This window comes from Passer domesticus, chromosome Z, assembly GCF_036417665.1.
Source record: "Passer domesticus isolate bPasDom1 chromosome Z, bPasDom1.hap1, whole genome shotgun sequence".
Classification (NCBI taxonomy): domain Eukaryota; kingdom Metazoa; phylum Chordata; class Aves; order Passeriformes; family Passeridae; genus Passer; species Passer domesticus.
Window position 1 is genome coordinate 2837417 of NC_087512.1, and position 22593 is coordinate 2860009.

General features: G+C 40.7%; 1 protein-coding gene across 4 annotated transcripts in view; it reads left to right on the top strand.

The window, feature by feature from the left end:
- EPG5 (ectopic P-granules 5 autophagy tethering factor) overlaps positions 1-22593 on the top strand; it is a 54331-nt gene that overhangs the window by 17212 nt on the left and 14526 nt on the right. For 2 of the 4 annotated variants that reach the window (XM_064403016.1, XM_064403018.1), the window contains exons 12-31: positions 391-545; positions 1182-1322; positions 1528-1692; positions 2906-3028; positions 4842-5101; positions 6911-7051; positions 7447-7591; positions 8416-8613; positions 9326-9436; positions 10082-10201; positions 11578-11744; positions 11936-12160; positions 13993-14116; positions 15029-15170; positions 16228-16399; positions 17545-17707; positions 18307-18449; positions 19714-19870; positions 20864-21058; positions 22016-22229. In XM_064403016.1, the coding sequence (XP_064259086.1) occupies positions 391-545; positions 1182-1322; positions 1528-1692; positions 2906-3028; positions 4842-5101; positions 6911-7051; positions 7447-7591; positions 8416-8613; positions 9326-9436; positions 10082-10201; positions 11578-11744; positions 11936-12160; positions 13993-14116; positions 15029-15170; positions 16228-16399; positions 17545-17707; positions 18307-18449; positions 19714-19870; positions 20864-21058; positions 22016-22229 (3261 nt within the window). The remainder of the gene's footprint in view (positions 1-390; positions 546-1181; positions 1323-1527; positions 1693-2905; positions 3029-4841; positions 5102-6910; positions 7052-7446; positions 7592-8415; positions 8614-9325; positions 9437-10081; positions 10202-11577; positions 11745-11935; positions 12161-13992; positions 14117-15028; positions 15171-16227; positions 16400-17544; positions 17708-18306; positions 18450-19713; positions 19871-20863; positions 21059-22015; positions 22230-22593) is intronic. The other 2 variants (XM_064403017.1, XM_064403019.1) reach the window with 1 other exon arrangement.

The window sequence follows — 22593 nt, forward strand, 5'->3', positions numbered from 1 at the left end:
TATTGTCCCACACCCTGAGGAGTGGAATGTTTATTTGATTTTAGCAATATCTCTTTTGGATTTAGAGAGGAAACCTGCCTTAAATTTGAGTGAAAGCATGTCTTAGCCCTCCTGCTTGTACAGGTTCAGTTCTCTGTTTTCAGATAGATTCCGAACAAATGTTTTTTCTTGTATTGTGTTTGGGAAGCTCAAACTGGCCTTTCTTTATAGCTCTTGGGTGTAATCAAGACCTGGGGCTAGATACTTGCAGAATTTTAATTTGTAGTTGGCATGGAATGGTCTCCACAGATTACTTCTCTGGGATTTTGAGTGAATAAATATATAAATGCTGCTGATGAGTTTCATATTGCACTTTTATCACGTTTCTTTCACTTGACTTTTTTTTTCTAGATCCAGAGCACCTTGCACAGTTTGAAAAGTATCTTCAGTCAATGAACTGCTCAGAAGAAATTTGTCTGCTCACTACATTTGCTCAGATGGCACAAACCAAACGGGCTGATGTTGATGAGGATTTTATCAAAATTGTTGTTTTGGAGATATATGAGGTGAGTAATGTTACTGGTTTATTCAGGAAAAGAATGAAAATGCTTTTTTTATTTGTAACAGTGGAAGGTATGAGACTTTCATGGCTTTTGTAATTTGTTCTTCCATAGAATTAAAAAAGTCCTGCTTTTTAAAAAAAGCCTTGAATTAAAATTTACTGAAGTACTTGTTTTTTCTGGGAAAAAGAATAGCTTTTCTGTAAGCGAAGCCAGAATGAAACAAATAAATAAAAATACATTTGTTTTGTTTTATTTTTCTCATGCAGGTCTAGCTTGTAGCTCTGGAATTCCTTATGTGGTGGTTTTTTTTCATTGGTTTTGGTGGGACTTCGTTGTTTTTTCTGTGTTTTTTTTTTTTTTAATTTTTTTTTTGTTTGTTTGTTTGTTTGTTTGTTTTCTTTTGTTTTGTTTTTAGTTCCTGTGGCTGTGTTGTTCCTATGTTTAGTTTTGGACAATTTTTTTTGGCACTGTGACACAGAACTTTCCTGGTCTTTTAGGGCAATCAGTTTCACTTTTCATATGGGCATTTATCAACTTTGTCTCAATAACCAAGACCAATTTGTTTTCCAAAAGGCATTTTATTTCCATGTTAGTGGAGGTCAGCCAGCAGCAGTAACTTCTCCCTGCTCATCTCCTCAGGTGTCCTATGTTAGTCTTTCCACAAGAGAGACGTTTTCCAAGGTTGGTCGGGAGCTCTTGGGAGCCATTGCCAGCATCCACACACAGATCATTTCTGTACTGCTGGATCGGATTAGAGAGACCATTGAGAAGGTGGGGATGGTAAGTGCTGACATCTATAATTTAAATAATTTAAATCAGACATGCAGCTAAACTTAGAGGCCATACCAGGTTGTTATGAATGGATGTGTTAAAGAGCTATCTGTGGGGTTTTTGGTTATACCTCCCTTTCAGCTTGCAGGGCACAGTGCTGATTATTGTTGTGTGCTGAGTACTGATTTGCACTTTCTGCTCTCTTTCCTCAAAGGTTTCTTTATATCTGTTTAAAGAACTGCCCCTGTACCTGTGGAAGCCTTCTTCATCTGAGATAGCCCTGATCCGTGACTGGTTGTTAAATTACAGCCTGACAGCAGTGGAGAATAAACTGGCTTGCATTATCTTGGAAGGGCTGAACTGGGGATTTGGTGAGCATGTAGGTATTGAAAACAGGAGCCTGAACCTCCTCACTTTTTCAGAGGAAAAGTTTAACTCCACCTGGGAGTAGATCAGAATTTGTATACAGTTAATTGCATGCTTTTATATTATGGTTGTACACCTAATGGCACAAAATGGGAATTTCATAATAATTTTACAGCACTCTGCCTGAGGATTTGCTTGTGCTGTTTTCTTACAGTGCTGCAGGTGAGTTTAAAAGAGATATTTAAGCAGGGATTTTGTACTTCTCTAAACAAAGAAATAGCTGACAGGACAATTTTTTTATGAGTCACATGATTAAAATGCTTTTGGCTGCAGAAATAGAGGAATCTTCCAAAAAATGTGTAGGAGACTGGTGTGACTATAATTTGCATGTAGGTGTGTTTTTCACAGTGCAAGAAAAGTAATGATTGAAATGAGACATTTCAAAACTCCGAGCATCATTTAAATTATGGGGAATTATTCCATAATATTGGGTTGCTCCAGGAGCTCCATGAGTTCAGGATATAATTGAGGTTGAGTGCTGTTTCAGAGAAAAACAGAAATAAATTGGTGGAATAATGTTGCATGTGTTCAGTGGTTTAGTTCAGCATTGCATTCTGTGCATTTGGTCATGCTGAACTCTTCTCTTTGCTGTGCTGGTGGTTGTGCATGACTACTGACTCACTTTTTTCTCCCTCTTTCTTGTAGACATATAAATAAAAATGAATGTTAGGGAAAATTAACAGAATTCTTTGCTGTGCAATAGCAACACCATGTCTGTACCCTTTGATGTGGGGAAAAATGGCTCTTTAATGTGTAAATTGATAGAGGAATTGCTGTGTTTTCATACAAAAAACATGGTGATCGAATTTGGTTTTGTTTTTAAAGGCAAGAGTTCAAGTGTCTGTATTATCTAATTTGGAAATGGCATCTATGGATTTTTGGATTAATTATCATATGTTCATAAAATGCACATGGAAAGTGAATATTATGATGCCTTTTTAAAAACAATCTAGTTGTTGGGCTTTGTATTTCCCAGTGTGAGCCTAGTACTCTTTAACATTGAGCTGAATTTTTTTCATTGGGCAAGATTTTTGCCTTGATACTGCAATAATTAATTTGAACCGCCAGAAAAAGATGAGGATTTATTTCTCTGTGGTGCAGCTGAGTGTACAGCTGTAGAGACCTCTTAAATGACTCAAAGTTTTGTGTTCTGACACTGTTTTTAGCAGAATACTCTTCACCTGGATCCAGCTGTCCATTCTGAAGTTGCACTGATGGTCCTGGAAGCGTATCAGAAATATCTCTCCCAAAAACCATATGCTGGGCTGCTTTCTGAAAGCATAAAGCAGGTATCCTTTCTTGTTACTTAAGTGGAATAACTTATGGATGGCTATAAATGGGGAAAGCTGCAGAGCAGGATCTTGTTTTCACTTTTTTTTCCCTTCTATATAAAACTGTTCTTTGTCTAACTAGAATTTTGTAACATACCAACACTCAGTGTGTCTGCACCCACAGAACAGAATTTGAAAATACTGTCAGGCTTCTGTTGAGCATCCGTGTGAGAATCACAGGATCATAGAATGGTTTGGATAGAAGGGACTAAAAAGCTCATCCAGTGCCACCCCCTGCCTTGTGCAGGGACACCTTCCACTGTCCCAGGCTGCTCCAAGCTCCATCCAGCCTGGCCTTGGGCACTGCCAGGGATCCAGGGGCAGCCACAGCTGCTCTGGGCACCCTGGGCCAGGGCCTGCCCACCCTCCCAGGAAAGAATTTCTTCTTAGGATCTGATCTGAATCTGCTCTCTCTCAGTTTGAAGCCATTCCCCCTTGTCCTGTCACTCCATGCTCTTAACAATCTCTCTCCATCTTTCTTGAAATAGAATTTTAATTTTGACCCACTTGTGAATAGGTTTGTGAATAGTCACAAACTGCTCCTCCTTTACTCATGCAGAGGTAGACAGTACTTGTGTAAAATAGGAAGGCTATTTTTCATTACTGGTGAGCATAGGAGAACTCACTCCAGCTCTTATCTTATTTAAAGACTCAAATGATAATCCCTTTTGGAGCTTTTCAGCTGTGGGCAGTGTTATGTGACCTGAACACACCACATTTATTAAATTGATTTTACAGCACACTGGATTCAGGAAAGGATAGCTCCAAGTTACAGAATGCAAATTAAAGGATAGAAAAATCAAAGTTAAAAAATCCTTGTGTTGTATATTCAGTCCAAGATGCTTTTATTTATTTATTCAGAGGTTTTAACATTGTGCTGGGCTTTGTCTTCTCAATTTTTTTTGTATGATGTTTTGTCCTCTTCTGTATTTTTCCCCCCAGCCTTTTCTTCCCATACTCAGTTCCTTGTCTCTGCTCTGTTCTGACTTGCTCCCCTGCATTTCTTACCCATGGTTTGTTGTCTTGTGCCAGCCAGATGAGTTCTCTTTTTTAAGCCCATGTCAGCCCTAGTTGCCACTTATGCTGGTGAATCTGTCCTGACTTGCATGAGCCTATAACTAGAATTTGGAGAAAATAGTGCTTAGGTTCTTGTACCCCTACTCTGAGAGGATAAAGTGTATGCATTGCCCTCCAGCTCTGCAATTTACACTGCTCTGTCAGAACATGTACATTTTTTTTTTCCCCAGAGATGTATAATTCCTTGTGATCTAGACATGGTCTTTGTGACAGTGGACACTTACACATGTGACACTGCCTGTCCACATACAGGCTTTTTTTAGGGAGGGCCTGCCAGGCTTTAGGCTTTTCATTGACAGATAGTATTTTTGCATGGATTTTTCTGTTTCACTAGCAGTCTTAAATGTTTTAAACATTATTGTAGACTGTGTCTGGTGTTTTTTTTCAGTATTAAAATTAAAATTTAGGTAAAGGTCTTGGAAAAATTTAAGCAGACAGTGTAAGTTGATAACTTTTACTTAAAGGGATGGGGGAAGAAGAGGGAGGTGGAAGTCGAGGCCATAGGAGGATAGTGGTTAGATACACTGCATGGTATGTCTAAAAAATAACTGCTGTTGGTCTAATCCCAGGAGGTTTGGGTTGGAACGAACCCCAAAGATCACCCAGGTCCCCTTCCAAGGACCAAATCCCAGTCCAGTGCCACACGTGCTGTGTCACGGCTGTGCTTCCTCTCACTCCTGCTGCTCTGTTCCAGGTCTCCTACCTGGCCAGCATCGTTCGCTATGGGGAAACACCAGAGACTTCCTTCAATCAGTGGGCGTGGAGTCTGGTGCTGAGGCTGAAGCTGCACAGGAATGACCGTGGGGTGCAGCAGAGTGGGCTGGCTGTCCCCGCCTGCGACAGCGCGCTGGACGCGGCCGAGTCGGTCACACTGCACCCCCTGCTCAAGGCTGTGAAGGCAAACGTCCCCATCGGCTGCTACCTGGCACTGGCAATGACCACCCTGGGACACAGGTGAGGCCTTTTGGGTGTTTGCCTCGGCCCCAGGAACTGAGCAGACTCCCTAATGCTGAGCTGAGGGTTGTTAAGAGCTTTGTGCCTGTTTAAAGAGTAAAGGGCTTGTGATACAAGGGATTGAGCAGATTGTCATCTCTTGTGAGGAGGAGCTGGTCAGTCTGGAGAAGAGCAAAAGGGGATCTCATTAATGCAGATAAACATCTCAAAGGCAGGTGTCCAGAGGATGGTGCTGGACTCTTTTCAGCAAGCAATAGCCTCAGCTAAAACACAAGCAGTTTCACCTCAACATGGGGAAGAACTTCTTTATGCTGAGGATAGTAGAGCCCTGGAACAGCTGCCCAAGGAGTTCATGGATTCTCTCTTTCTGGAGACATTTCAAACCCACGTGGACTCGTTCCTTTGTCTCCTGTTCTGGGTGACACTGCCTTGGAGGGGTTTGGACTGGATAATCGCAAGGTCTTTTCCAGCCCCACCTTTCTGTGATTCTGTGATTGTAGTTTCACAGAATCCCAGAATCATTTAGGTTGGGAAAGACCTCCAAGTTTATCAAGTCCAACCTGTGACCAATCCCCACCTTGTCACCCAACCCAGAACACTGAGTGCCATGTCGTTCCTTGATCACCTCCAGGGATGGAGAGTCCAGCAACTCCCTGGACAGCGCGTTCCAGTGCTTAATAATCCTTTTTGGGAAGAAATTATTCCTGAATTCATTCAAACAACATGCTATTTCCTTTTTTTTTGCTAGTAGTACTTTTTTGCCTTCTTCATTTTAGGGTTCAGTCATAAGAAATAGTACTGAAGCTGAGGGTTAACAGTAATTTCTCTGGACAGGAGTAACTTTGAACCACACTTACTGAAAGGGTTGTTCTAGAGGTAATTTCTTTTATCAGGGCAGCACTGCATTCAGAAAATAGTGAGGAGAAAAAACCCGCTCCTCTGGGAATGGTAAATAAAGAGCATTATAAGAGCAGTGAACCTCTTAGCCATGACTGTGTTCCAACACAGTCTTTTCCAGTGCATTTAGCTGGTTTGTGGGTAAGGCTTTTGGACATAATCAAATGTTCTTGTTTGATGTACAGAGCCACACAAAATTTTATCAGTTCTCACCAGAACTGTTTTCCCTGAGTCTGTGATCCCTTTGGTTATGTGCTGTGCTATTCAAGATTTCCACTAACTTGTTTTCTATGTATAATGCTATGTTACTCTTCCAAGGAAATATTATCTGGCCTTTCTTCTCCTTCCCCAAGGAAGCCATTGCTTCATGATAAGATTGTGCCATAGATACTTTAAAGCACTGGAGTAGTTTGAGACTGATATTAAGGTATTTTGGGTTGAGAGTGGAAGTTTTTCCATAACTTTGAGCATTAAATAGAAAACCAAAGAACCTCCTCAGTTTGTTCCCCTGCACCTTCTCTGTTTGGCCTTTGCTTTTTACCTGGAGAGGGAGGCGAATTGTCCAAGTTAGTCAAGAATAGTGAGTTTAGTGAGTGATAGTAATTTGATGAAGGCTTGCATCTCTAGTGATTTTTGGAAGATGGGAGGCTGCTCCCCTAAAAGGGATTTGTGAAGGAAGGAGATACTTAGTAAATATTTGAGAAGGAAATACTTGGCAAATCTGTCAGCTATTGAATGACTCCTGCAGCTGAAGGAAAAAACTCTGTATTTAGCTATTCAGATTTTCAAAGATAAAGTGTAAAGTTATGAATGTATTTACATCTCAGTTAATAAAAACTAAATAAATTCTCTCTCTTTCTGCTGCTAGTGAATATGTTTTTTCTTAAATTATTTTGTTTTGTTTTCTGACAGCATCGAGAAATTCTGTGCTGAAGGGATCCCTCTTTTGGGTGTACTAGTCCAGTCTAAACATCTGAGAACAGTAGTCCATGTGCTGGATAAAATTTTACCCTTGTTTTACTCTTGCCAGTATTACCTCCTGAAGAATGAACAGTAAGCATTATATGTTCATAATATGTTCATTTTTTAATCTTATACATTTGTTTAATTTATTCACAGTTGCAGTGAAAGTTAATAATAATCTTTTGGTTTAGACATCTGACAGTCTCCCAGACAAATCCTGAGTAAGATTTGGGTGCTGATGTAGATCAAGAGCTGGTATGTAGTCCTGATGAGCTGCCTTGAATTACAGGCTGGTGTGAAATGTTCATACTGTGCCCAGTGTATGGCTGAACTGGAGCAATTAAATCTGCATTGTGGTTGTGAATCAAAGCCTTTCTGTTTGTGTCTCACTGGTGATGTTGAGCTGATTTTAAATTCTCTAGAAGCAGGCTTTCTGTTTAATATGCAGTGAGAGATATTTCAATTTCATTTGTTGACATCCCTAGGTTTTTATCTTATGTGGAACTGTTCCTTCATCTGGATAGTGGAGTCCCTCAAGGAGTCACCCAGCAGGTTACCCATAAAGTGACACAGCACTTGACAGGAGTGAACTATGGAGAAAATGTTAAGCTGCTCAGTAGTATGATACAGGTAAGAAGATTATTTAAAGAATAAAAGGGGGGAGAGAGTGTTGAAAACCAAGCTTATTTGACTGAGTTAGTGTTAAAGGTTAGAAAGGATACTGAACGTGGCAGTTCAGTCACAGAATACCCTGTATCACACATTAGGAGTTGGAGAATTTCAAGAAACCAAACCTTTCTTAAACTTGCTAAATCTGGCAGTGCATGTGACACTAACAACAGTATTTACCTTTCAGACTTCTTGGAAAATTCATTTTTCCATACCAGGTCAAAACTGTGTAAAAAAGGAAATGTAAAATGCAGCGCTTCTTTCTTGTTTGTGTTATTTGAGGAATGCAGCAGAGATATTAATGTTTGCAAGTTCTGCATTTTACCATTAATTTAGGGTACTGGAATGGAAAAATGTTCTTGAGTTAGGGAGAAGTAGTGTTTTTTTTAAGTGCAGAGAGGTCAAAACCCAAGGCCCTCTAACAATAGAAAGGGATGGTGGAAACAGACCTACTCTGGGGAGGCCTTTTGCAGGAACAGCAGCCTGGACTTTTGAAGTAGGTGCTGTTTATGCCTGCAGGTGTCCTGCTTAAGGCTCTTAAGGCTTCTGTGTCTGTTTTTACTGATTGCACAAGATTCTCTGCTCTCCAGGCTTCAGAATCTGCAGAAGTTTGCAGGCTGAGGATGACAAAGCTGTCCTTACTTGGGTATAGAGAGTGTTGCTGTAAATTGTTTCATTTCAGGATAGCCCCACAGCCTCAAGCAACTCAAACAGTCCCACAATAAATTCTAAAGCTTTGCTCAAAGCTGAGATCTGTTGACCAACTTTACCCTTTAATTTGTCAGACTCACATTTTTTTGAGTGACCATCCAAACGGAGTGGGGCCAGCTGCAGTCCTGGAGTTTTGGGTGCAGGTGCTCACCAGCCAGCAGCTGTGGCACAGGGACCGGGCCACGCTCTGCCTGCTGGATGACTTGTGCAAAGCTGCTTTTCAGTACAGCCAAGAGGACTGTGTGCAAAAGCTGCTTTACCAGCAGCACAAGGTAAATACAGAGCTGTGGTGTTTTGGTGTGGCTGTTGGGTAAATGGTCAGCTCGTGTGTTGCACAGTCAGATTTTGATGTGAGTGTATTTTCCTGAAGTGCAACAAGAACGACTGTGAAATCCTAGTGTGGTTTGGGTTGGGAGGGACTTTACAGCCCATCCAGTTCCACTGTCCAGGAACAACTTCCACTACCCCAGGATGCTCCAAGCCCTGTCCAAGCTGTTCTTCAGCACTTCCAGGGATGAGGCAGCCACAGCTTCTCTGGACAGCCAGTCATCATGATGAGTGAGGAGGTTATCTGATTTTTTCTGAGTTGGTCCAGAAAATTTTTTTCTGAGTCAGTCAAGACTAATGAAATGTCTGATATTTTAATGATAATGATGATAATTGCTACTAAAACCAGTTTGGAACACAGTTTTCATTCGTATGAGTTCTAGTGTGGTTTATCTTCTTTGCATTTCAAATCTTTGATGGAGTGTTTAGGACAAAATGGAGCACCCTGTCCTGAAAAAAACCAAACAGTTTTTGCAACAGGACTTTTTCACTGAAATAGAAGCTCCAAGCAGGCATTTCATTGGTTCCTGGCTGAGCTGAGGTTGGAAAGTAGCAACAGGAGGTGGAAAAGAACCTGGATAAAATTTGAGTGATCCTCCTGTAGCTTCTAAATCACCTGCTGATGAAAAACCCCAAATGTTTTCTCTTTCTGTGCAGAATGCTTTGGGCTATCACTGTGACAAGGGTATGCTGTCCTCACTGGTCAGCTGGATTGTGGCAGGGAATGTCACACCATCCTTTGTGGAGGGCAGTGCCAACTCCTCTCAGGTGAGATATATGGTGGTGTTTTGTGATGGGAAAAGCAGCAGCTAGGATTTTTTTTCTTTGGTTTTTTTTTTTTTTCTTTTTTTTTCCCTTTGGTTTGTTTTTTTTTTTCAGTTTTCTCTCTTGGTCACTTTTTCTTCCTGTCCCAGAATTTTCTTGTGATAAAATCTCAGTTTAGCCTAAGAGAATGCTGTGGGTTTATTGCACTAAAAGGAACATGGATGTTTTGCACAGGGAGAGTTTGTTTAATCTGCATCAAAGAATTAATATAATAGGATATATTAGTTAAATTTTCTTGTAATCTACTATTGTTCTTGATCTGTTTAAGAAGATAGAAATGCGTAAAGCCTGACTTTTCTTTCAGATCAGTCTTTATCTGATAAATACTTTGAATTCAAGTTACTTTCCAGAGCTTCCTGGGTGATTCTGTCAGTTGTGTCTGCTTTTCCCCTTCTTTCCCAAAATGGTACAAAGGGGAAGTTTGAATTTAAGGATAAAGAGGTTTTCTTGTTGAGATGTGATAGTGCCTTTTGCAACTCTGCAATGAGAATCTGTCAAACACTTACTCCTCTTAAGAAATCATCAAGCTTCCTGATCCTGCCCCTGCCATTTTGTTATCAATATTTTTGTCACTTCTGTGTTGTCCAGGTCTGGTTTGCATGGACGGTGTTGAATATGGAGTCAATATTTGAAGAAGATTCACAGCTTCGCAGAGTTGTGGAGGGGGAGCTGGTTATCAATGCTTTAACTCCTGATCAAGCTTTGAAGGTGAGACAACTTTTCAATCTTTTTTCATTAAAATTAGAGAGAACTGCTGGAGAGAAGTGTTCCCTTATGTACTACTTTCTTACCAGGATAAATGTATAAATAATGCTTTACTTGGCTGTGCAGGAGAAAATATACTGCAGGGAAATATTAATTTACTTTTTGAGTGTATTTGAGTTCTTTTACATTTAAAAGCTACAATGGAAATACCTGATTATATCAATATTTACAGAAAGCTAATTTGTGCTTTTGCATAATTTTCTGGGTTATCTAAATGCCTCACAACCTTCAGTGGATTTATTCTATACCCCTGATATGGGGAGTGCTTATTTTTCAGGTGGGAAGATGTGTCTGTATTCCAAGCAGATGATTTCTCAGATGACCTGAATTGTGCAGAAGACTGGCCTTTACTTTTCCTTGCTTTCTGAACTATTTTCCAGGGCTTTCAAAATTATTTAGGTCGCTCCTTTAACAAGGCACTTAATTAACTACTTCAGGCTACATTGCAGCCTTTTCCAGCTTCTTTGCCCAAATTCAGTTAGAAATTCTGGAGTGAAGCAAGTGGAAAGCCGTCCATTCTCAAAGTGTAACTTTTGTCCTGTCCTTTGTCTCAGCTCTTTTGGTGTGTTTCAATAAAGGAGGTGTCCCTGTGAAAATAGGTTTGCTTGGCTTGTGTCAAGTACATGTCTTGCATCCTTGGAGCTGGTCTGGAGAGCATTTGTTCTTTGGCTTGCTTGTCTTGATTTAGCTGGAAAACAAAAAGAGTGTGGAAAACAGGTTTGGTGTAGGGGATGAGGAAGTAAGAAGTCTGCTCCCAGTCTTGGGAACTCAGAAAGGCCTCCCATTCCCCTGCTTCAGGCACAGTCCAGGGGAGCTTGGAGTGGGACTGTTTAATAATTTAGTGTGTCTGTTAGGGGTTGCTAAGATGGGATGCTGCTGCTCATAGTTTGCTTTGCTTTTGTTCTGCTTATGCTTCTGTGTTCTCTCTTCACATTAATTATACTATGCATTTCAAATTTTCACTAGAGCTGTATTAAATGTAATCTGGAAAAAGCTAAAAGTAGCATGCTGGAGGTCTAAACCGGGGCCATCTACTTCTGTGAGGAAGAGCAGTAATTAACTGTAATTAACACCAGGGCCCATATGTTTGCCTTGTGTCAGAGCCATCATGCTGGGGTTTGTAAGCACCAGAGATGTAGGTCTGCTTCAGCATAACTGTGAGGTGGGCAGCTCATCCTTCAAGGCCTGCAACAGATGTGTGACTGCTTACAGAGTTTTCTCCTCTGTAATTACCAAGTGTTCACACTGTGTTAATCTGCTCAGTTAACCTGTGACAGCCTGTTACAGCACCACACTGTCTGGAAATGTTGTTTCTGCAGAAAGCCCAGACCCAGCTGAAGCTGCCCATCGTCCCTTCCCTCCAGAGGCTCATGATTTACCGCTGGGCTCACCAGGCCCTGGCTACCCCTGCAGATCACCCTCTCATGCCACTGGTCTGGCAGAAATTCTTCCTCCTGTACCTTCACCGACCAGGACCACAGTATGGGTGAGTCTGACCTGCTCCAGCACATTATCAAGCATTAATTAAGTGCACAGCAAGTGAGAGTCAGTGCCTTACACTGACTGCTCCCGCAAGCAGTGGGTGCCAGCAGCTTCTCTGGTGAGCCAATTTGTCTGCAGAAATGCTGATTTGACATTTGCAACAAGGCTTAGTGATGCTTTCTTGTTCATTTTTAGATTACCTGTAGATGGCTGTATTGGAAGACGCTTTTTTCAGAGTGCAGCTCATGTTAACTTGCTAAATGACATGAAGCAGCGGCTGACGGAGGTGGCAGACTTCCACCACGCTGCCAGTAAAGCACTGAGAGTGGAGAGTCCTGAGGGCAGTGACGGGTCACCAGAGAAGGCCAGCTGCTCAGCTGATTACCTGACTTCACCTGAGCTGCATAAGGAACTTGTCAGGTAAAAAAGAAAAAAGCCTGCCCAGTTCCATGTTAATCAATGCAACTGCCTGAGTAACTGCTACAGCACGGTCATGGCTGTGTGAGTAATGAAAGTATGTGACCTTAGATGTACTGGAGGCATTTACTAAAAGCATAAAATCAGAGAACATTCAGATTTGAAAAAGCCTTTAAAGATCATCAAGTCTAGCACTTAACCTAGCACTGTCAAGACCACCACTAGCCCATGTCCCCACGTGCATATTTGGGCTCAAATCCATTCTTCTGTTTGCATAACTTGTTTAGTTTGAGAGGGGGATGGTTTTACTACTAAAAATAAAACATTGTTGATAGGTTTGTCACTTCCTTTTGGGGAAGAGCTTTGCTTTTTAATGAATGGTAGCCCCATGGTGGCAAAATATTTATTATTTAGGCATATTTGCTACTTGTATGTACATCACTAGCTATAACTGTAAAAGGCTAGTTGGTATGTATATATGTTTGTCACAGACCAGAGGCTGAATTTATGTCTGAGTAAGATTACTTCTTCAGATAATTTACTGTTGTCTTCAGCACATGGTTCAAGCAGTTTACTTGGTTAGCAACCTAAAGGTTAGCTCTGCCAGACGTGTTCTGTGCCACCTGGAAAATGGTAAATCTGCTTACCAAAACCTCACCACAGGACTCGCTTTTTGTCTAGGAGTAGGCTAAGGAGAGAGACAAGTCACTCACTGCTACTCAGCTGGGGAATTCCCACTTTTGTGAGGAATAGTACCTCATGTACACTAAATCTGAGGAAGTATGTAAATATTGCTAGGAAATAGTTGAAAGGATTATCTGAAATATTTGAAAAGAGTCCCTTTTTAAGGGGCCATGGACGTGTGGAATCTGAGCTTCTGCTCAGTGCTCCCCTCAGCAGTCAGTAGGTACTGTACAAACAAACGAGGGAGACCATAAATCCCACTTGATTGTCTGTGAAAAATAATCCAGAGATGGTCACAGGGTGAACTTGATTAATATTTTCAGTCTTTGATTTCAAATAAGTTTCCTGCTCCAGCAGAAAACCAGAGTACTCTACGCCCAAATAAATCTTATACACAGGAAGTTTAATGACCTGTCTAGTTTCCTGGACAGGAGGGAAATTATTGGTAGGGTTTATAGGGGCTGATTCCTGGAGTTGGTCTACTTCCATTTTTTCACCAGTGACACTGATGAAGGAAGCAGGAGTTTGCTAGTGATATTTAATACCACAGTGTGAAGATTTAATGGCATTCTAGTGCTTCCTTGTCAGGAAGGCTTGGATGGTGTGACTGTGAAAATGGTAGCAGTCAGTGGAATGCTGTCAGCTGAAAAAAAGTGTATTTATGTTAAAGTTTTAACAAAGGAGGAAATGAGAATGAACTAGTCATGAATGAGACTCTGAAAATAAATTAAAATATGTGACTTAACTCAGGCATGATTTTTTGGAGCACGCACTGCAGAGAGGTTCTGGGGTGAGAAGCCAAACTTGCTCATGTGTTCTCTGTTTATTCTGCTGGTCTTCTGAATGGGATTGTGGTGATACTTTCTGACATAAGAGACTATTCCAGTCCTGGGTCTTGTGCTAGATTGCATAAATTATTTCCTTTTCAGAATTTATCCTCTCTTTTTTTTTTTGCTGCCCTTCATATTTTTCTAAGTACCTTCTTTCCACTGTGGGTCTTTAACTTGGCAGTAAGTGAGTGCAAATGCACCTGAAATAGCTTTTTTAACCATGCCACCTTGTGGCATAATTAATTGCCCTCATTCTAACCTTAGAACAATCAAATTCACACTGATTTTTTTTTTCTTATATTCTTTTTTTCTTCCCCTCAGGCTTTGTAATGTTTTAATTTTGTGGTTGGAAGAAGAGAGTTTCCAGAAAGGAGATACATACATTCCCTCTTTACCAAAGCAGTATGATGCACATAGACTTGCTAAAGTCATGCAGAATCAACAGGTGGGTTGCTAATAACACTGAAAATATGAAATCTAAAGTCCACTTCCTAAAATGAGTCTTTGAAATCAGTGAGAGAGTTGTGTTACTTAATATATGTGGTCTGTAATATACATACAGCAGGTATGATACCTTCATGGCTCTAACCTTTTTCTTAAAATCCTGTGTTATCCCAAACTGCCCTCCTTTATGTTTGAAGGAGGACTCAGATGTAGATTCCTTGCATATCTGTCATTTCTTGAAACACAATGCTTTTTTTGTACTGCTCTGTAATTCTTTTTATGTTTTAAGTTAGTGTTAGAGGATTATTTAAGTGCAGCTTTAAGTAATTAAAGACTGGAAGCCAAAACCTGCTTGTGTTGGTAGTCTGTAAAATGTTGGGTTCAAATACAAGTTAGTGAGTGTGTATTATTCTATTCTTCAGTTATTCTTCTATTATTCTATTCTTCAAGCCTAAAGACTTATTCTGCAAAGGCATTTCTTTATGCTTGCTTTGTTTTCCCTCTTCCAGTGTGTGTGACTACTGTAAATCCAGCCTGCTTTAGCCTGGCTGCAGTTAATCATGCCATGATGTTTTAGACTATTTTGGTCTCTTGTATTCCCTTTTTAGGAGTAGATTTTTAATAATCTGTCTTTTCCTTTGTCTCTTATGTGTTAGAAATTATACCATGTGCCAGGTTTCATCTCTAAGTGTCACAAATGCTTTTCAGTAGATATCTATATATGTAATAAAAATAGTTCAGTGTTTTTCTTCAGTTTAGTTTTTTTTGCCCTTAGTAATAAATTTCCTGTGACTTAAAACTGCAAGGTATGTATTTTATGTAGTTACTTTAGTTCCACAGCTACTAGGATGGGTGGACAGCACATGGTGCTGACCAAAATGGGGAATGATAATTTAATTCTTTTGTGCTCCAGGATCTGTGGATGGAATATGTCAATGTGGAACTCATACACCATGAGTTTCAGGAAGCTCTGAACCTTTGGCTGCAGGTTCAGCTTGAAACACATCCAACCTGTGCTTCTGCAGGGGAAACAGATTTCACCAACCCTTTGTCAGGTAAGAGATAAAAGTACTGTTAAGGAACTGCGCCTTAAAGAATTCCTGGAATGCCAAAACTCTGGTTTCTTTAGGAGCTTGATGATACCTGTCAATAAAGATACTAATATGGTTTGTTTTCTGTGGGCACAATATTTTCTATGAAGGTGTCATGGTTTTCTCAGTAAGATTTTCATGTGAGAGGCTAACATTGATGCTTTTTGGCTTCAAGTTTGCTGTGTCACAGAGCAGAGCTAGGGAATCATGGGTGAGCTCCATGAAAGTTCCTCTGCACAGAGTGTCCTCTGAACATTTTCCCAAAATTTAGAGAGAGACAGGTGAAAGCAAAGGTAAAACCTACTGTACCTGAAGACATATTGTCTCTGGGGTTTAGTTTAGTTTAGTTAGTTTGTTTGTTTTTTGTGTTGTTTTTCCCCTGTGTGTTTCCCCTGGAATTTTGGCACAGTGAAAGGGTTGTTCTAGCACAGAAGGGGTGATAATCATAGCTGGTACATTAAGGACATGGAGAGACTGGATTTGGGGCTGATCCAGAGAAGAAGAAGGAGTGAGGAAATAGAAGGGAACTGGAATAGTTTCATAACTGCTTGGACAAAGAAACTGAATGGAAATCAGCAGAAGGAGGAGGCTGACCCAGATAGAGGCTGTGCTGAGAAGGAGTTGATGCTGACAAGACTACAGGTGAGGGTCAGTTTAGGGAAAGGAAGATGAATTTTGCTTAGAATTTTGTCTGGGTGCATGTGTTAGATGAGTAAAATAAATGGAGTGACAGGAAAACTGGAAGTTAGGAGTGTTTGGGGAAAACACAGAAGCCAGTGGGTCTTTTGATCATAATCTTTGTGTGATGGAAGAGCTGGTCATGAAAATTAGCTGTGTGAAATGAAGTTTGACAGAAATAAGAACATTAGTTGAGTGATATTTTTTAAAAGGAGAAACCTGAGAAATATTTGCCTGCAGTTAAAAATACTTCATGCATGGAAACTAATGTTTTTGTTCAGTTTCTCCTAAATTTTTCTTATTGACCAAACTTGCTTCTGCTTTTTAAAATTTGTTTTTGTAGCCAAAGTGAGGATCATGAATAATTTGAAGAAGCTGGATACTCCCAAGCCCCCTCTGCCTCTGCAGACGATGAAAGCTCCTGTGCCAGTGATTTCCTCTGCCACTCTGGTGAGCCAGAAAGACGCGATCCAGCTCATGCGCAGGGACCTGAACATGCTGCAGCAGCACGCCAAGTGAGTCATGTCTGTGCTCCTTGTGCCTCGCCAGTGGGTCCAGCAGTGCCTTAAAATTATTGTGGAGTCACAGAATGGCCTGGGTTGGGAGGCACCTTAAAGCTCACCACATCTTACCCCTGCCATGGGCAGGGACACCTTCCACTGTCCCAGGTTGCTCCAAGCCCTGTCCAGCCTGTCCTGGGACACTGCCAGGGATCCAGGGGCAGCCACAGCTGCTCTGGCACCCTGGGCACCTTCACAGGGAGCAGTTTCTTCCTAAAGCTGCCCTTCACTGCAGCCTCATTTATGGTATTAGCACAAGACTGTCAGTACACTTGACTTCTGCTTCTTCTGTTCTATCAGGTTATTATTCTACTTCTTCAACTGACATAAGAGTGCACAGGTCTTACCTAATGACTGAGATTACATCAGATGGCATCTAACTTATTTTCTCATTTGCCATATTTCCTGACTAAAGCCTCCTTTTAGGCTAGATTTGTTGACAATGAATTATTTAACCCTTTTGCACTAAGGTAGTAGTTGCAATGTGAAGCACCCAAAAGAGAAGCTGATTTCTGGTTCTGGTAGCTTTGTGAATGAAAGAGACTTTCTGTTTTTAATATTCCAACTCAGATAATCCAGGTGAATTGTTTTCAAGCACAACTGGTCAATTTATAGCTGTTCTTACCTAATGTAGTAATTTAATAACAATATTATGAACCAGAACAAAAGCTACTAAGCCCCCAAGAGGTTGTGTCTAAACAATTCCACTATCAATTTTAGCTGGGTTCTCTTTTTTCTGTTTTGTTTTGTTTATTTGAGGTTTTGTTTTTGTTTTGTTTTTGGTCTGGTGGAAAATTGCATTTCCTGTAGAGATTATTCTGTTCAGTTTCCTTCCAGGTTGTCATATCAAGCAATTCAAAATAACTCACACTTACTTGAGTAGTCTTGTTCTTATGAACCTGTTTTTTTTTTTTTTGACTTTGAAGTGGTATTACTTTGAAGTTTTAGCTCAATTTCATTTAATAACCTTTTATGTTTTCCGGGAAAGTGTCATGAGTGTTTAAACAGCACATTAAATTGAAATCTCCTCTCTTAAAAATTTCTCAGCGTTGCTGTTTTCAGGAAAGATTTTGGTAATTTTGTTAATAAATGCCTTTCAGAACTGCAGCTCTCTGGGAGTCTCAGCACGTTGCTCTGAACAGTGAGATCCTGGACACGGTGCCTAAGCTGTATGTCAACAGGGAGGAGCAGATCACCCTCCACCTGGAGTGCCGGGGAATTTCAAATAAAGGCTGTCAGGGAGCAGCTCAGCTCACCATCCAGGTCAGGGGCATGGCATCACCTCTGTTTGGGGGCTGGTGAACATACAGGATGAGTGTGAAATGGCTGAATTATTATAAAAGTGGTAGCATTTGACTGAATAAATCCACACACCTATTAGTGATCTGAAACATTTAATGTGTAATGCTCAAAAGGAGAAGCAGATCAACAGCTGAAGAATAAGTCGTTGCATAATTTGTTTTGCTCATGGCATCCATTCTAAACTGCTTCCCAGTGTATGGATGGGGGAATTTGCTTGCTGATAGGAATAGAAGCATGAAAATGTTTATGGAAATACTTCCATGTTGCTTAATAAATTAATTTTTTGATCCCTATAAGTTTCAGTCCCTGTGGATTAATAGCCTCAGATAAAAGACATGAATTCTATTAATGTGTGTGTGATAATTAATTAGGAGCATGACCAAGATGTGTGCTTGGGCACATTGTACTAAATCTGATGAAAGCTCTCAGGGGGGAAAGCCATCCAAATTCAGAGTTCTCTGAGTGGGCTCTGCTTTGTTTTTGGAAATAGCTGCAACATGGAAGAGTTCTAGCAAAACCGTGTTTATTCTGCAATGAATGTATGTCTTTCTGTCATTTAGTTTGAAGGGAAGCACAAAAACGAAGCAGTGAGCCAGCAGCTTCATGCTTTGCGTAAAGAAGTGAGACAGCTGCAGGCAGAAGCCATGAAGCCACCTTCCCTGGGTGTTGTGGAAGCAGCTGTACACGTGGAGAATTTCATAACGTAGGTCGTTCAGATGCTGCCCTGGGTGGTGGTGTTTGTGATTCCATTTTAGTGTGTTAGAGGTAACATGTGGAACCTCTTTGTGTGTTTTTCGTCATGCTCGTCAGCTCGGGCCAGCAACAGAGCTGGAATCCTGAGACCTCTGTGTTTGTGACACAGTAATTCTTACTATCAGAGAGTCACTCAGGTTCAGCAGGGCACACAGTAGTGTGTTGTACTTCTGTTTATTGTTTTCTACTTATTTTTATTGTTCTGTGCATTATAATAGCCCTCCTAATCCTTTAAAAGGACACTGAGATGACAAGGATGCTGTGCTAATCTTTAGGAAGTGGCAAACTTGTACCACAGCTGTCTCAGCCATAGGCTAAATTACATGATGTGAATATGACTCTCTATGGGTTTTTCTTCATTATAGTGCAGGACATAAATCTTTAACAGAGTGCTATAATTTGAAGTAGTTTTTGAATAGGTGAAACGAAATGATGCAGTGAAAGCTGGCTAGATAATTCCACTTTTTTTTGGGGGGGGGTATGAATAAAATGGGATCATCCAAGGCCCTCTTCCTCACTTTTACAGTTTATCCCAGAGGTCCACTTTAGCAACTTTATCTCAATCTTCCAGATTTCTGCTGGGATTCTCTTAGTGTAGCTGGTTTACCATGGAGTGTAATGATTGTACAAGTAAAAGGATTTATGCACTACTACTTTTTCATTCTTGATCATTAATCTGAAAAAAAATCTGTGGATGAGCTAGTTCTTTGGACTTAGGTCTGTGGAACTGTATCTTCTTCACCTGTTTTAATTCAGATTTAGTGAAGACAGGGGTTTGGTCTCAATGAAACATTTACTTGGCAGTGCACAAGAAAAGACTGATTCTGTTATAATTCTTTTATTGTTGAGCTTGTGAAATAAAATGGGGTAGTTTTTCTTGCAACACAAGGGCAGTTGAGATGCCATGAGAATATGAGAAGTACATGATTAAAGGGAGAAATAATCCATTGGATCTATGCTTTGGAAATCTTTCAGTGTTCACTTTCTGACTCTGATTATGGAGACTTTCTAAGGTTTGGAAGTATCCATTTCAGCCAGCAAAATTACATGAGCTAAATCTGTGACTTTTCAGTCTGGATATGAGAAGGAGGGATACTCAGGGAGTGTCACAAATACTCCTCTCAAGGTTATATATTGGCAAGAAACCTTTCTTTATTGTCACAGGTTATTCTCCATATGTAAATTTAATTTGCCTTTTTAACTTAATTTTTTAGGGCCCTGATAAATATCTACAAGGTGCAGCCTATGCCTGCAATCAAGAAAGTTGGAATTGGTTTGTTTTTTACATTAGTAGAATATGTGTGTGATGAAACTCAACGTAATCCTCCCACAAGACAGTTCTTCACGTCCTGCATTGAGATTCTGGGCCAAGTGAGTTTATTTCTTGAATATGAAAATATTTTCTAAATTTTTTTAATTTGATTTTTGACGCTTATTCCAATTTCACTGCTGTTAATGGGGGGAGGTGGTCCCAAACAAATTCAGAAACCTTAATTTCTGAGTTTCTATCCCATTTTGTTTTCAGCTAATTGTGTAATGTGCACAGTCTTTAGGAGAGGTGAAGCTTGTATTTAAGCAAAATAAAAACTTGCTCTGATGTGCCTCTGCTTAGTGTTAATAAATTGTCATTGTGTTAGTTAAATGCTGGAGTTTTGGGCAGGTAACTAAGGTTTGGATACTTTCAGTTCATAAAAGTGTGTTTCAGCATAGACTTTGCTTTTACCTGTCACTTTCTGGTTGATGCACATCTTGTCAGCCTCTGTATTTAGACACCTTTCTTCCACAGCCTTGCAGTGTTCTCTGTGTAGTGAGTTATATCAGAGCTTTGCTGGTGGAGAAGACAAGTCCTTGGTGGTGGTGGTAATGTTTGCTCTGTTTGTGCTCTGAGAAAATCATTAGCCTCTGCTTTGGGTCCAGATACTTACTTTTATCTTAGATACAGGTTATTTCAGTGTGCAACTGTCCTTGAACACCTCTAAGAGCTGAAATACTGAGAAGTTCTTAACAGATGTAATTCTATTAAATTTTTCCTATTATCAAGCAGGGATGGTGAAATCAGGATTCATTTTCTTAAGCTATTCCATCAGAAAAAATGGTAATTCTGGGTATATTTAGACAACACATGTTATCACAAATACCAGTCTAAAGTGAGCTAGGAAGACATATTTTTTTGTGTTATATCTTGTGGAATAACAGCATTTACTTGGTGTTAATCTTATAATCTCAGTCTCTTGTTTTTGAGAAAAACTTCCTTTTTTATAAAAGAACCAAAACTGTGGGTATCTCAACAACAAGCTTAAGAGGTATATTTTCCAGTTGACTGATATTTGGCTGGTTTTTTTCCACCATTCTGACATTTCTCAGGTGTTCATCAGTGGGACCAAATCAGAGTGCAAGCGTCTGCTCCAGACCATCCTGCAGAATCGGAGGCTCTGTACTCTCCTTTCTCCTTACTTCACTCCTGTAGCCTCTCCCAGTGAATTTGTGACTTTATATGAGAAAGTCGTGGCCTTTCTGAGTGAGGATAACAGCGACGTTGTCTTCATGCTGCTGACAAAGGTGAGGTCTCGTCTGTGGTTGTTCTTTGCCTAAAGACCATGTCCTTAAGCTAAAGAGGAAAGAGGTGCAAATCTGGTGCTTTAAAATAGCAGGTTACGTAGAGCTGTGTTGGTCGTACTGAATGGTAAGTGTTACATTTAAGCTGGAGGGGCTGGAGTCACAAGGAAATAGCTTAAGTAGCCTTTTCTAGCCTAGATAGAATCAGTATGTGCTTCCCAGGGCTTACTGCTGAAATTAAAACCATCTCTTGATGACTTCTTCTGCTTGGTGTCTCTGCAAAGACATTCATTACAATAGCCAGTGAATGCCAGGTATCTAACAGTCAAACCAAAATTTGGGACAGTGTCTGCATTTTCCAGCTCTGTTTGGTACCCATGTCCTTCCTGCCTGTCATAAAACAGAGTAAGGTAAACCAAGATGTGATTTGCACATCTCCTGTTACTCATGATACTGCCAGTGGAGAAATTAGTGTAACACTTGGCCTTTGATGCTGCTCTGGTTCTCCTCTTTAGTTACAGGGGGACAGCTGGGAGCAGCAGGCAGTCTGTCCTGGGCAGGACTCTGAGCTGTCCATGGTGGCAGTATTGTCCCTGCTCACCAAGGTCCGAGCAGGTGATAAAGGGCTACAAAGGCTTTGCTCCTCTTCCTGAAAATGTATGGACTGTGGGCGTCAGTCCAGTTTAATGCTTGTGTGGAAACTCAGACTCATCTTTATGAACCTGAGTCCCTTGGCCAAGGGCTGTTTCATAGATCTTAGAGACTTTTGCAGTATGCTAAATCAATAGCCTTTGGAGAGTGAGGTTTGGAGTTGGGGCCAACAAGATGCAAATTCATGAGGTTTTTCTTAGATACATAAAAATGTCATGATTTAACTTCCCTGGTGACTTCTCCCTCCTCCCAAAGCGGTTGTGTCTGTTGAATCTCCTGCTCACAAATGCTCCCTGTGCTCTGTTGTAGTTTGACCTGACACAGTGGCTGAGCGTGGCCAAGCCGCCCCTCTCGGAACGCACCCAGCTCCTGGAGTCCATTCACTTGGCTCTCAATGCATGTGGCCTGGAACCTGAAGAAGATATTTTGATGCCGTTTAATATCTTCTGCAAGCACTGGACTAACCTTCTCCAGTATCAGTTCCCTGACCACTACAGTGATTTCTTAAGGTTGTTTGTGCAGAGTGAGTATCTGAGGTGATGCATCCTAAGGCTTTGTGCAGAGCCCTTCTGGCTTAAAAATATGAACCCTGTGCAGCAGAGTTAAACTGCAGAACTATTTACACTTCTTTCGGTTTCTGCCTTGGGTGTTTTTATGTGCCTTGCTATGTGATGTGGTTTTTTCAGACATATTGTAGCTTTTCTGTGGGTCAAGGCACACACATCAGTGGCAACAGATTTTCAGCCCATGTAACAGGAGAAGGATGGAGTAGAGTCTTCTGTTTATGGAAGCACCTCTTAATGATGATTATGCCATGGTCTGTAATGCAGAACTCTTGTTTTTGATTACCCTTCAGTATCGGTGGAGAGCTGGAATTATGAAGATGT